General features: G+C 39.3%; 1 protein-coding gene across 2 annotated transcripts in view; it reads left to right on the top strand.

The window, feature by feature from the left end:
* Positions 1-13,179, top strand: part of DNAH5 (dynein axonemal heavy chain 5) — a 242,281-nt gene that overhangs the window by 64,119 nt on the left and 164,983 nt on the right. For both annotated transcript variants that reach the window (XM_074329069.1, XM_019713456.2), the window contains exons 10-15: positions 637-759; positions 1,286-1,501; positions 5,432-5,539; positions 8,435-8,520; positions 8,984-9,305; positions 10,583-10,789. In XM_074329069.1, coding sequence (XP_074185170.1) covers positions 637-759; positions 1,286-1,501; positions 5,432-5,539; positions 8,435-8,520; positions 8,984-9,305; positions 10,583-10,789 — 1,062 coding nt within the window. The remainder of the gene's footprint in view (positions 1-636; positions 760-1,285; positions 1,502-5,431; positions 5,540-8,434; positions 8,521-8,983; positions 9,306-10,582; positions 10,790-13,179) is intronic.

The raw sequence follows: 13,179 nt of genomic DNA on the forward strand, positions 1-13,179 counted from the left end.
TTCATCTTGTATGAACAAGGGGGCCTGAATTATTGATTTTTCCATGGTGCAGAATTTCCAACTCTGTAATTTCATAAATGATTTTGACAATATAAGTATGGAATCCAAAAAAGTCGAACAAATAGAAGCAGTGAGGATAATGATGGTTGCCAGGGGTAGGGGGTAGGGAAAGTGGGGAGATGTCGATCAAAGGGTACAAACTTTCAATTATAAGATGAGTAAGTTCTGGGGACCGAATGTACAGATAGCAGCTGTAGTTAATAATACTGTATGGTATAGCTGACATTAGCCAGGACAGTGGATCTTACGTGCTCCCAGCACGGACATGACAAGGGATAACTACGTGAGGTGATGGATGTGTTAACTTGATTGTGGTAATCACTTCACTGTGTATATTAAAGCATCACATTGTACACCTTAAATATAAACACCTTTTGTTCATCAATTATACCTCACTAAAGCTGAAAAAAGGGGGGGGCTAGTGCTTGATCATGATTGCTATGGAAACAAATATATCCAAAGCTCAAGGTCACAGGTTGTACACTCTGAGAGGTAAAAGAGTTAAGGACCCTGTGGTCCAATTTATAATTGGTGGCTGCTTTATGTACCTAACACCATTTTATTGGAAAATTCCAGGTGACCAATCAGATGGTATCTGCATGTAAAGCTTATATTACCAACAATGGAACCGATTCCTTATGGAGCCAGCCGCGGGATGTGGTTGTGGAAAAAATGTTATCTGCAATTAAACTTAAGCAGGTAATGGTCAGCCTAATAGTATATTGGGATAATGTTTCATTATTTTTATGTTGTTTTTGCCGATGCATCCTAAATTATTCAGGCATGATCATGTTATTCATTGCCAAAAAGAACAGTAATTCTTCACTGTTAAGAAAATTGAGTGTTAATAAGCCTTCCCAGAAAATTTACCCACTGATTCTATCCTGACCCCACACTAAGAACGGAAGATACAAAGATGACTAAGACAAGGTAGTTTTCCTTAAGCTTCTAGACAAATGGGGAGGTAGATGTAGAGTGAGGACCTTACTCGCGTGATGGGACCAAGTGTGAAGCCTACATCACTGAGTTGCATTAGGAATAATTTGGATTTTTCTAGATTGGAGGATGGGATAAGAGGATCTTCCAGGCTGATGGATGAGTATGTGCAAAGGCATGAAACTGACAGGGCAGTTCCACCCGAGTTTTGCCATCACTTTCGCTTAAGATAATACAGTTGATATCTTTGTTGTTTTCCCTTTCTTCTGTGTTGTTGTTTGATTTTAAGGAATACCAGCACTGCTTTCACAAGACCAAACAAAAGCTTAAACAAGATCCAAATGAAAAACAATTTGAATTTAGTGAGATGTATATCTTTGGAAAATTCGAAACCTTCCATCGACGGCTTGCCAAGATAATAGACGTCTTTACAACCTTGAAGACATATTCAGTCCTGCAAGATTCTAAAATTGAAGGGCTGGAAGATATGGTTACTAAATACCAGGTATTGTACTTCAAAACTAAATTTGCTATTCTTATCCATAAGTGAAACTTTGATCGTTTACGCCAATAACTATATTTAGAACGATTCAAATAGTTCATAATGTAAAATATAAGCTCATGGTCCTTAAACAATAAAAAATTAAATTAAAAAAATTAAATTTATTTGACAATTGTGTAATGGTGCTAATATGTTGTTTTCAGGTGTGTGGTTATGAGAATGGCTTCCCAATAATCTAAAGTTACTCATCATAAGTAGAAGCATTTTCATTAGTAGCACCGAAAAATGTTTAACTATAACTTATCACTTCATTTATTCATCCAATAAATATTTGATGAAGCAAATGCTATGTGTCAGGCACAAGTTGACGCTGAGTTCTGGGTGGCATCAGATCATCTGTACATTGAAGCATTTTATTTGGACACATGTTAAAGAATAAAAGGAACTGAATTTTATTGGAGCTTTCCCATCCTAGTTATTTTGATTTTTTTTTTTTTTTTTTGGCACCGCCAGTTAGTTAGTTCTGCCCTCCCTGCGAGGCTCGGGGTTAGTAGCTGTTGGCTGACAATGCAGCCTGGAGCGCTGCTATTGGGCGGTCCGGCTGCCACACACTCCTCAGGCTCGTATTTTGCCAGCACTGATGGAAGCTTGTAGGAGGCAAAGCCGGCCGGCACATGGCACTCGCACTCAGGACCTTTCAGTCTAACACTGGCGAGAAACGAGACACCAAGAGCACATGGGTACTGTGGGGGAGGGAAAGGTAACAGCCCCAGTAAGGGAAGGCTCTGCCTTAGTCCAGTCCAGCTACTATGACGAAGTGCCAGATTGGGTGGCTTACCAACAATAGCTATTTCTCTCCCAGTCCTGGAGGCTGGAGGTCTGAGATCAGGATGCCAGCATGGTTGGGTTCTGGGGGCAGCTCTCTCTCTTCCAGTCACAGATGACCCTTTTTCTGTGTCTTCACAGCAGGAGCAGAGGAGCTCTCTGGGGTCTCCTATGGAGGCATTAATCCCATTCAGGAGGGCTCCACTCTCATAACCTAATCACCCCAAAGGTCTCACCACCTCATGCTAATACCATTGGTGATTCAGTTTCCACATGAGAATTTGGGAGGAGGGGGAAACAAACGTTCAGTCCTTAGCCAGCTCTCTGCAGTGGTGATATTTTTAAACTGACAAAGGCTAACACGGAATTAAGAGTTTACCGAATCACTGGATGGACTGAAATCAATGGGCCAGAGATCCAGGAATGGTTAAGCCACCCCGAAGAGCACAGGTCAGGGCGGTTGGGAAGCAGGGAAGCTGGGAAGCCACCGCTGGGATGGCTTCAGGGTGTGCAGAACCATGGGTAGTGACCCAGGGATCAGAGCACGGTGCCTGCTGCTGCAATATGCCTCCCAGCACCCCGAAAACAGAGTGTCAGGGAGCGCGCAAACTAAATAACCAGCACTGTCACTTCCTACTTGAAATTGAGCCTGTAATTTACACATTGCACATACTTTGTTGGTGTAAGAAACGTCCAAACCTATAGAGAATTTATATGAGGTTATTGGAGCCAAACTGACAACATAAGCCAGGCAGCAAGATCTCAAATGCTATCTGTTTTGATTTTTAACTGCTTTACTTTGTAAGGGTGTGTGTGTGTGTGTGTGTGTGTGTGTATATGACTAATCCTAGTTTTTAAAATGGTCACAGTGATCTGATAATGTTTTGAAGATTTAAAAAGACCAATTTACAAATAAATGTGCTTTAAATTCTTCGTGTGGAGTAGTCAGTTTTTTCTTGTTCCGGGACAGTGACACTGAAGTTGAATTTTTCTTGTACTTGGATTTGAAAAGGATCATATAATTTATTGCCACACGTTGGTTTTTTTTGTGTTCTAACAGTTTAGGCCAATATAAAAAGTCTTTGTCATTTCTTGACTGTACCAGATTTTGGGAGAGGAAAAGCCCTTTTTTATATAACATGGAACATTTTAGGGGAATCCTGTGTAATGTGCTAGGTGGATCACCTATACTTTGAAAGTGACAGTTTTGCAAGACAAAGAAGGAATATATCCATTTATTTTCCAATTTGGAATCTATTCATTTTTCTATTAATGAAAAAATTACTTTGGGACATATTTCAAAGTTGATTTTCGAATGAGAAGTTGAACTGTACATCGCAATGCAGACAAAGATGGTTCTACCATGATAAAAATACTAGGAAGAGAAATTGCTTTGAAAATTTAAAGTGAAATATTGATTAAAATGGATGTACCAGAGGATAGTGAGATAAAAGGGAGATGGTGCATGAAAACGTGAGGTGAGATTTTTGTGTGTTAGTACCAGAGCTTCAAATGGCATTCACAGCAATGAAACAGGCTCCTGCCAACCCCTCCCGCCTCATTGCCTGCTTCTCTTCTCATTCCACGTTTGACAGACACAGGACAGATCAGTGGAGTCCACTTTAGGGCTTGCAGGATTTTTTTTTCTGGAAAGTTCTGCATCTGGATTATGACATGGTTATTTCCTTTTTTGGCTTCCAGATCTTGATTTAAATGACGCTCCGAATTAAATTTTCCTTGACTTCTGTTTCACTTCAATTACTCTTTTTCACATTACTCATTTTATCGCTTTCTAAAATTATCCTGCTCATTTATTTGTGACTTACATAGATTCTGACCCTCTCTCCCCCACCAAGGATGTAAAGTGCCCCAGAGCAGAGACATTTGTTTGTTCTGTTCATTCCTGTGTCTTCAGAGTTTACTGGCACATAATAGGTGTGCAATAAATATCTGTCAAATAAATGATACAGTAGATTGAGTTTCATTACTTGGTTCAAATGTCGCAATTAATCAGTTAACTGATATTAAATATTAACTTAATACTCTTAAGTGGCCATTAAATCCAACCATAGAGCAGAATTTTCTAAGGGCCCCATATCTTTTTAATTTCCACATTAAAATGTAGACATGTAGCTTTTCCGTACTGCTTTTACGCATTTCATGAAATGATGGAAATATATGTATATGTTTATACATATATATGTATGTATAATTAATAAATAGAACTAATTTTGTAGTTATAAAGCATGGAAGAGTAGATTGTTGTAACTAGTAAACTTGATTTTAGAAGTTAAACAGTTTATATGCTTTTGACTGTTAAGAGAGTTGAACTGATGTTTACACAGACATGGCTTTGAGGAGGGGATTGCGGAAGGAGGCCCAACATTCTTCATAAAAATTATATGCCTGTGTCCACAGTGTGGGCTCCTGAATTGGAGAATGGCTTAGGACCTGGTTAAGCATGATCACAGAGCATTATAAGCTCATTATTCAGAGCAAACAAAATTTGAGCCGCACAGATTTCAAGGAGATGAATTGCCTAATTTATACTCTTGTAGTCACAGGGCGGCAGGAAGCAATTAATTCTAGTGAGTCTTTAGGTGGTAGGTTGTGGTTTGACATTTTATTTAAGACATTTGAGGCTTGGAGGATAGTGTTTCATCTGTAGATATTATAACATAACTATTTTCTTTCTAAGCTTGTGTTCTGTTAAAGTCTTCCTTATTATTTGAGAAGTCAAACTTTTCAATGAAAAAATATTTTAGTAACTTCTACTCTGGGCTTCGCTTTTATTATTTCAGACGTGATTAGTAAGATGATTTTAGAGAAAACACCGCTCCTCCTTTTCAGATGTGGTCTTTATTTGAAAGTTTTCTTTAAAAATTCATAAAACCTCATGAAAGTGCTTTCCAAATGATTTATTTGAATGCAGCGGGCAACATTATACTGCTGTAATAAGCATTAAGCAATGTGAGTACCTAAAGAAATGGGCTCCTTTTAAGTTGCTTTTTTTGTAATGATTGTTCAGGCTCTGCCTTTAAAGGTTATTTTTAATTAAGTAATGCAAGAATATTGCAATATTGTCTTATGTCTTTTATAACATTTCAGGGTATTGTTGCCACCATAAAGAAAAAGGAATATGATTTCTTAGACCAGCGGAAAATGGATTTTGACCGGGATTATGAAGAGTTTTGCAAGCAGACTAATGACCTTCATGTAGGTTGGGTGGTATAATCAAATTTCTGTTGACAGTCATGTGTTTCTTTTTTCTGTTTTGTATAATGCTGCTAATCATTACCCATTCAGAAAGGAGAGGCAGCTACATCATGGAGATGACTGGTGGCAACCTCAGCCTGTGTTCTGTGATTTCAGATGAATAATTGAAGGCTCTTTTTCATAGATTAAAGGGTCATAAATATAGTTTTGGATAATGATCTGTAATCACAGACTCCTGCCTGTCCTCCATCTTAGTTCATAGAAAAGTAACTTTCATCTTCTGTTGAAATGTAGCATTATTAGAATATAGAAATGTGTTTCTGTGTGTCTGTTACCTTATAGCAATGATTATGACCAGAGATAGCTTAAGCAAAATCGTCAGCGATGTCTGGCAGATCCTACAGGCCGTGGCCTTGGAAACAGCTCTACCAGGACTGACTCGGCATCTGGACCCCTCTCTCTTCCTTCTCCCTTCCCCACTGCTACCCCACCCCTACTCCCTGCAGACCAGCCATCTTGACTTCCAATCCATATGAGCAGCATATGGCCATCATCAGCTGAGAACATATCATAGGACCAACCCCAGCTCCAGATTCCTAAGGAAGAGGTTGGGTTGGCCATTTCTAGTGGGTGCCTAGCCCTGGGCCTGTCACCTGTGGGGTCATGTGCTAAAAGGTGGGATGGGACCCCCTGGGATAGTTGGAGATGTGTGTTATCAACCCAGTAGATGTCTATCATAATTAATGTGCAGATTTCTTTATATCTCACTGAGGTACAAAATGGGTACCTTTCTGATTAGGAAAAGGAAAATGGCCATCTTTACTTCTTTTCCAGGACTTTTGTCTCAAAAGAAATTGGTACACTTTAAGGGAAAAAGCTCCAAGGCATTTTTGGAAGGGTGGGTTCAGTGATAGAAGGAATCATAATAAAACTAGCTAATGCTATATGTCAGGTCCTGTTCTGAGCACTTTATAGGTATTAATTCATTTAATAATCACAGTAATCCAAAAAAGTGGATGCCGTTAGTACCCTCATTTTGCAGAAGAGGAAACTGAGGTAGTGAGGTTAAGTGACTGGCCCCAAACCACAAAAATACCAAGTGATAGACTTGGGATTAGACCCAGGCAGGCTGTCTCTAGGATTCAAGTTTTTAACCATTGTACTATAAGGAACATTTCAGTTGATGGGAAGATATAATGCCCCCAATAATTTAAGCAATGACCACTTTGGGGGGCATATTCAGACATAAGGACTATGGATCTTGATCTGTTCTTTTTGGAAATTGATGGACAGTGTCAGGTCTGGACTCTGTGCTCCACTGTCAGTGTTCATTTGTCAAGTTTTCACCCATTTCCCAGCAGTTTCTGGTCCATTGTACTTCAGTAGTTTGTATTTGGAACACTGGGAAGGTAGGAATTGTTTTGTTTCTTATTTGTGTCTCCAGGGCCGAGTAGATGGCACCTTATATAATTAGAGCACAAAGAATGTTGGCTGAATTAAAGTGTGAGTAATGAATTAATAAGAACTAGATTTATTGCAATTAAATAAGCATTTACTGTACATCAATTATGCATTAGGCTTCTATGCCGTGGGTTATGGATATGAAAATAAATCAAGTAGATTTGCCCTCTAAGCTCACAGTCGGAAGGCAGACATGTCTATGATTGAAATATAAGTACATATATGTTAGCAGTATAATATTCTGATATTGTACCAGGCAGGGAGAATGTAAAGATAAAAGACATAGTCCAAAAAAGTCCTAAAGTAACTCAGAAAGAGATCAGGCCTGCAAAGCATTACATAGAATCTGAGAATTGCTATAACCCACAAGGCAGGATGAGAGCCTAGGAGAACAGCAATGCATACTTCTGCTTGCCTGGGATGAGGAAAGGCTCAGAGAGGGCTGATGCTGGGTGCCAGGACAGTGTTTATTTTGTCCAAGTAAATGGACAAAATGGGTGGGATGGGGAGACCTTTTCAAGCCTGTGCCCACTTTTAATAATGCTGAGAATATAATTGTTCTACAGCCTGATTTTTAAGCATTAGTTATAGATATTAGTTTTCATTCTCCTTAACCCTTTTTCCCCCTTACATTCAACACTATTATTCATCTTGTCTTGCATGTCAAGAATGGTCCAACTTTGATTGGATGCCTAGATTTCCTTTGCCTTCTTTGTCCCTCTCTCCATCCTTTGTCTCTTAACTACGCTCTCTCCTTTAAATAACACTTGGGGACAAGGAACGGGGAGGCTCAGTCACTATGGCGTCTCCAGGATGAAACACTGGAGGGTGGGGTTGGGTACATGAGTGATTAGAATTAGGGTTGTGTCCAGGACTCCATTGTCAAGGGGCTCAGAGCCTGGACTCCTGTCCAGATGTAGAGTTCATGCTGATACTAACAGGTCAAACAGGACACTAAGTAGGAACTGAGCTCCCATAACTAATAAGAGGACTGGTGTGAGGAGTCCATGGCTGGACACGGCCAGCCTCCCTGCTGCTTTCCCCAACTTATGGGCAGAATCATTTAACTCCCCAGCATGGGCTGGGGGCCCTTGCTTTCTGCATGGATCTGTTGAGAGAGTGAGGACCCCATAGCTGCTGTACCCACATTGTGATAAGGCCCCAGTGCGTACCCCTAGGCCCTGTACCTGACCAGTACCCCTGGAGCCGGCCATGGTGCCAACTCCTGGGATGGCTGTGGCTTTCCAGTCCCTTTTTATTGTGGCCTCTGGGCATTTATCTTTCTTTCAAGATCAGGTGAATATTAACTTTCCCGTTATATTTTGTCCTACATCTGATGTGTTTGCATAGGGGGGGATGCCCTTGTACCTTGTTGCTAAGTAGGGCTTGTCCCACTGTGAATCCTGCTCATCATCAGACCTCATTCTGTTGCAGAACGAGTTGCAGAAGTTCATGGATGCTACGTTTGAAAAGATTCAAAACACAAATCAAGCTCTAAGTATGTTAAAGAAATTCGAAAGGTAAAAATTTGGAACAGTTTTCCCTTTTCTAAAACTGGGGTAATATGAATATAGTTTAGTTTATATTATTGTTATTATTTAATCTTCAAATAGAAATAAAATCCTCTCTCAACACTAGATAACATTGTCACAGTTTTTAAGTTCTTCAGAGGACTGAGTTTTTTCCTTCTTAGCTTTGAAGTGTCTTGTGACTGCCTATCATAACATTACTTAATATTTAAGTAATTTGAAAAAAAATTCTTACCAAGTTAATAGTTTTGCCTCAACTTTAAGGATTGGTACTATTTTTTAAAAATCCACTTTATTGAGATAGGATTGATGGATTGATACTGTTTTGAGTTTTTAGTATGCCGAACATCTCAATCTCTTCCATGAGCATATGTTTTAAAATAAACCTTAATAAAGGAAATTGCTAGATGTCTTCCCATTAACTCAAACCTTTCACTTTTTTCAAAAAAATCAGATTGAACATACCCAATCTTGGTACTGATGACAAATACCGGCGTATCCTTGAAAACTATGGGTCTGACATTGACATGATCGCAAAGCTGTATACAAAGCAGAAAGGTGACCCTCCTTTGGCCCGAGACCAGCCGCCCATCGCTGGGAAGATTCTGTGGGCCCGCCAGCTCTTCCACAGGATCCAGCAACCAATGCAGCTTTTCCAGCAGCATCCACATGTGCTGCGGACGGCGGAAGCCAAACCCGTGATTCAAAGTTACAACAGGCTGGCTAGGGTCCTCTTGGAGTTTGAGGTTCTCTACCACAGGGCGTGGCTTCAACAGGTGAGTCTCTACATCCTGTAAAGATGTCTCCATTGTCAAGTCAACTAGCACTGAATAGTTTCATTCACATAGAAAGTTGGGTTTGAGGATATTTTATAAGACAGGCTTGGTTGAATGTAGGTAATCAGTGAAAGAGGGTAATATGTCCATGAAGAAAAATCATAACCCAGGTAACAGAAATTCACTTAATTTACAAACACCTATGGGAGAAGATCCTGTTTGTTGGTTTCCTTACCTGCTTTATTAAGGTTTCTTTCTTTTTTTCTCCATTCAGTTCCTTAATGTGTCAGTAAACACTAGTGTGTCTGTTTAACAAAGTCTTTTCTTCTACTCTACTAGGTTAATAAAATTATATTTCATACCCCACCAACACTTGTATTTCCTTGTAGATTGGCAGGAAGTGTTTTGTATTTTGCAGGATAAAATTCAGCCTTAAAGCTCTCTACAATGGTACCATGTTTCCCCAAAAATAAGACCTAGCTGGACCATCAGCTCTAATGTGTCTTTTGGAGCAAAAATTAATATAAGACTTGGTCTTATTTTAATATAATATAAGACCCGGTCTTATTTTAATATAATGTAAGACTGGGTCTTATATAATATAAGACTGGGTATAATATAGTATAATATAATATAATATAATATAATATAATATAATATAATATAATATAATATAATATATTAATTTTAATATAAGACCCGGTCTTATAAGACCGGGTCTTATATAATATGAAAACAAGACTGGGTCTTATATTACTTTTTGCTCCAAAAGAATGCATTAAAGCTGATGGTTCGACTAGGTTTTATTTCTGGGGAAACACGGTATCTCATTTTCCTGGTTCAACTTTTAGTGTCTGAGCCAATATAGAGATATCTCCATAGTGGCATTCATTGCTTTCTAGATAACTGAAAACTGAGTTTAGTAGCTTTTATGATAATTTTATTAAGAAAAATAAGTGAGTAGATGTGACGGTATCAGGGAGCTAAATGGCTTTTGAGAAGTCACCACTATCATAGCATCCACTTACCTGTCAGGTGTGAGAAAATTGTGACCCCAGCATTTTGTTGAATCAACTGTGCAACTTCACCACCAAGAACTTGAAAGCCCTTTACTGAAAGTGAATTTAGCAGAAGAGTGAGTGACCCCATTGTCTTTAATTTGAGAAGCTCAACTCCATGGAAGAACACTTCATGACCCTCTTCCAAAATGGCTGAGCCAGGTACCTTGTGTATGCATTGAGCTTTCTAATAGTAACACTGTTGATCTCATCTCACAGATTGAAGAAATTCACATAGGACTTGAAGCTTCTTTATTGGTGAAGGCTCCAGGCACAGGGGAATTGTTTGTAAACTTTGATCCTCAGATACTAACCTTATTTAGAGAAACAGAGTGCATGTCACAGATGGGTCTGGAAGTTTCACCATTTGCAGCTGCCCTTTTCCAGAAACGGGATGTATACAAAAAGAACTTCAGTAACATGAAGGTATAGTACTGTTATTGTTTCCTCTTCCTGGTGCCCGGGATGACTGGAGTGGAGTAGCTGAGGGGAGAGTGCCATGGAATGAGTTGGCAAGGCCAGGTTATTATTGATCTCACACACCAAGGTTACAAGTGTGAGTGTACCAGGGAGCCATTGGAGGAACTTGAGCAGGAGAAAAAGGCATGATGTCTTCTGCAATGAAAATCATTCTTACTGCTGGGTGAACAGTAGATTTTATGGGAACAACATCAGTGTGAAGCCAGTTTGCAGGCTGGTTCAGGATAGAGATGGTGCTTGAACTAGGATGTCAGCCAAGTAGTAGATCATTGAATTAAAAAATTATGTCAACAGACAGGTTATGAGAGAACTGAAGGATGATTCCTTTCTTTTTGGTGTAAGTAACTCAATGGATTTGCTCAAAGTAGGGCTGTTATATGTTACTGTGTGGATTGCATTCTGTACAACTTACTTGCTCAGTAGCATGCAGTGGCCTGAACGGGAGTTCCATTTATGGAGGTGGCAAAGACTGGAACTAGTTCATTTTAGGGGACAGGAGGGAATCAGTAGTTCCCATCTTTAGTATAAGATGATTTTCAGAGATCGAAGTGGAGGTGTTATCCACGTAGATACGTAAGTCTGGAGTTGAGTGAATAAGTCCAGCTTGAAGGCATACTTTTGATATAGTTGTTATTTAAAGTCATTCTCCTGGATGACATCTCCAATGAAGAGAATGTAGAATGTAAGAACAGCAGAGTGCCCAGACCAAACCCTGGGTAGCTCCAATATTAATATCCAATATTAATAGGTCTGATAGACGACAGCGAATATACAAACAAAATTAAGGATTGGCCTTTGAAGTGGGAGGAAACCAAATGTCAAGGAAGCCAAGAGTAAGAAAAGCATCGTAAGGGAGGGCCTGGAACAGTGACCAATGCTGCCCAGAGGATAATAGAGATGAGGTCAGAGATGCAGCCATCATATTTGACAACATGGAAACTATTGTTACAATTTTATAGTGGTCAACGAGGTAGGCTAAGGCCAGTAAGGCCATGCATTTCATAATCTTTACATTTTAAACCATTTTCATGTTTATTATTCCATTAGATCTTTTCCACAACCATGTTAGATATTGAGACAGAATGCTATTATAGAATTTTATAGATGACAAAACCATGGCTCAGAAAGGTTAAGTGACTTAACCAAGGTCTCATAGCTAGTGAGTGGCAGAAATAGGACCAGAAACCAGACTTGGAGTTGGCTGTTTTCCTATTCGTCCATGTTGTACTAACAAGTTAGTATTGGCAATGGATTGACATTCCTTAAATGTGGGCTCATTAAATACTAGTCAGCATGTTGTATGTGAGAATCCCTTTTAGACTTCTCTTGCATATTAGGGAAATCACTTAGTCAATCTACATATTTTACAAAGAAAATTTTATTTTTACTCAGAAATAATATTTGTGAGAATATAAAATTACTACCAATAATTTTGTCCACGGAATTGTTTTATTTATCTGTTGCATGTAGCAAACAACTGCAGAATGTAGTGGCTTCAAACAACCATTTCATTCTATCTCATGATTTTGTGGGTAAAGAATTTAAGCAAGCCTTGAGTTGGGGGATTATTCTACTTTTTTCTTTTTGTAATTAAGGTTATTTAGTTTACCTGGTAAACGTTTCATCTGGAAGGTCCAAGTTGGCCTCATTCTCAGGTCTGGTTCTTCAGTGGGGATGGCTGGAAACTGAGACGGAGGACTGGAGATCTATGTGTGGCCTTTGAGTATGGAGGTCTTGGGGTGGTAGAGTTTCTTACATGACAATTCAGGGTTCAAGAGTGGGTGTAACAGTTAACAGGGAGGAAGCTTTTAGGACAGCTTCAGTGTCATCGCGTCACTTCTGTTGTACTCTGTTGAGCTCTATAAGCCCACCCGATTCAAGAAAAGGGGACATGGCCCCACCCCGTGAGGAGAGGAGGGTCAAAGAATGTTTTAAAACCATCACAGTTATAAATAACAATTTGAACAAGTAAATTATCATCTGGATGATATTTATTGTATCTTGGAGGTTGAAAGGTTGAAAGTTCCTACCTAACATGAGTATCTGGTAAGAGCAGATCTAATGGCAGATTTGGGAGACCTTCTCAGGTGTTGCAGAGTTTTGTGCTGAATATTTCACAGAGCTTTCAGGCTTTTGAGGATAAGCCAAAGTAGCTGAGAGCTTGTTTTCTTCATTTATTCCTTGGAATGCAGTTCAAACTTGAAACAGATGAGCCAGCACACACTAATAGTTACAGACATAGATTCTAAAGCCAATTTGATCTGGATTCAAACCATTGTCCTTGGGAAGATTCCTTTATCCTCCTAAGCCTCAGTTTCTCATTTATAAAACAGGTT

This window comes from Rhinolophus sinicus, linkage group LG03 (genome assembly GCF_036562045.2).
Source record: "Rhinolophus sinicus isolate RSC01 linkage group LG03, ASM3656204v1, whole genome shotgun sequence".
Classification (NCBI taxonomy): Eukaryota; Metazoa; Chordata; class Mammalia; order Chiroptera; family Rhinolophidae; genus Rhinolophus; species Rhinolophus sinicus.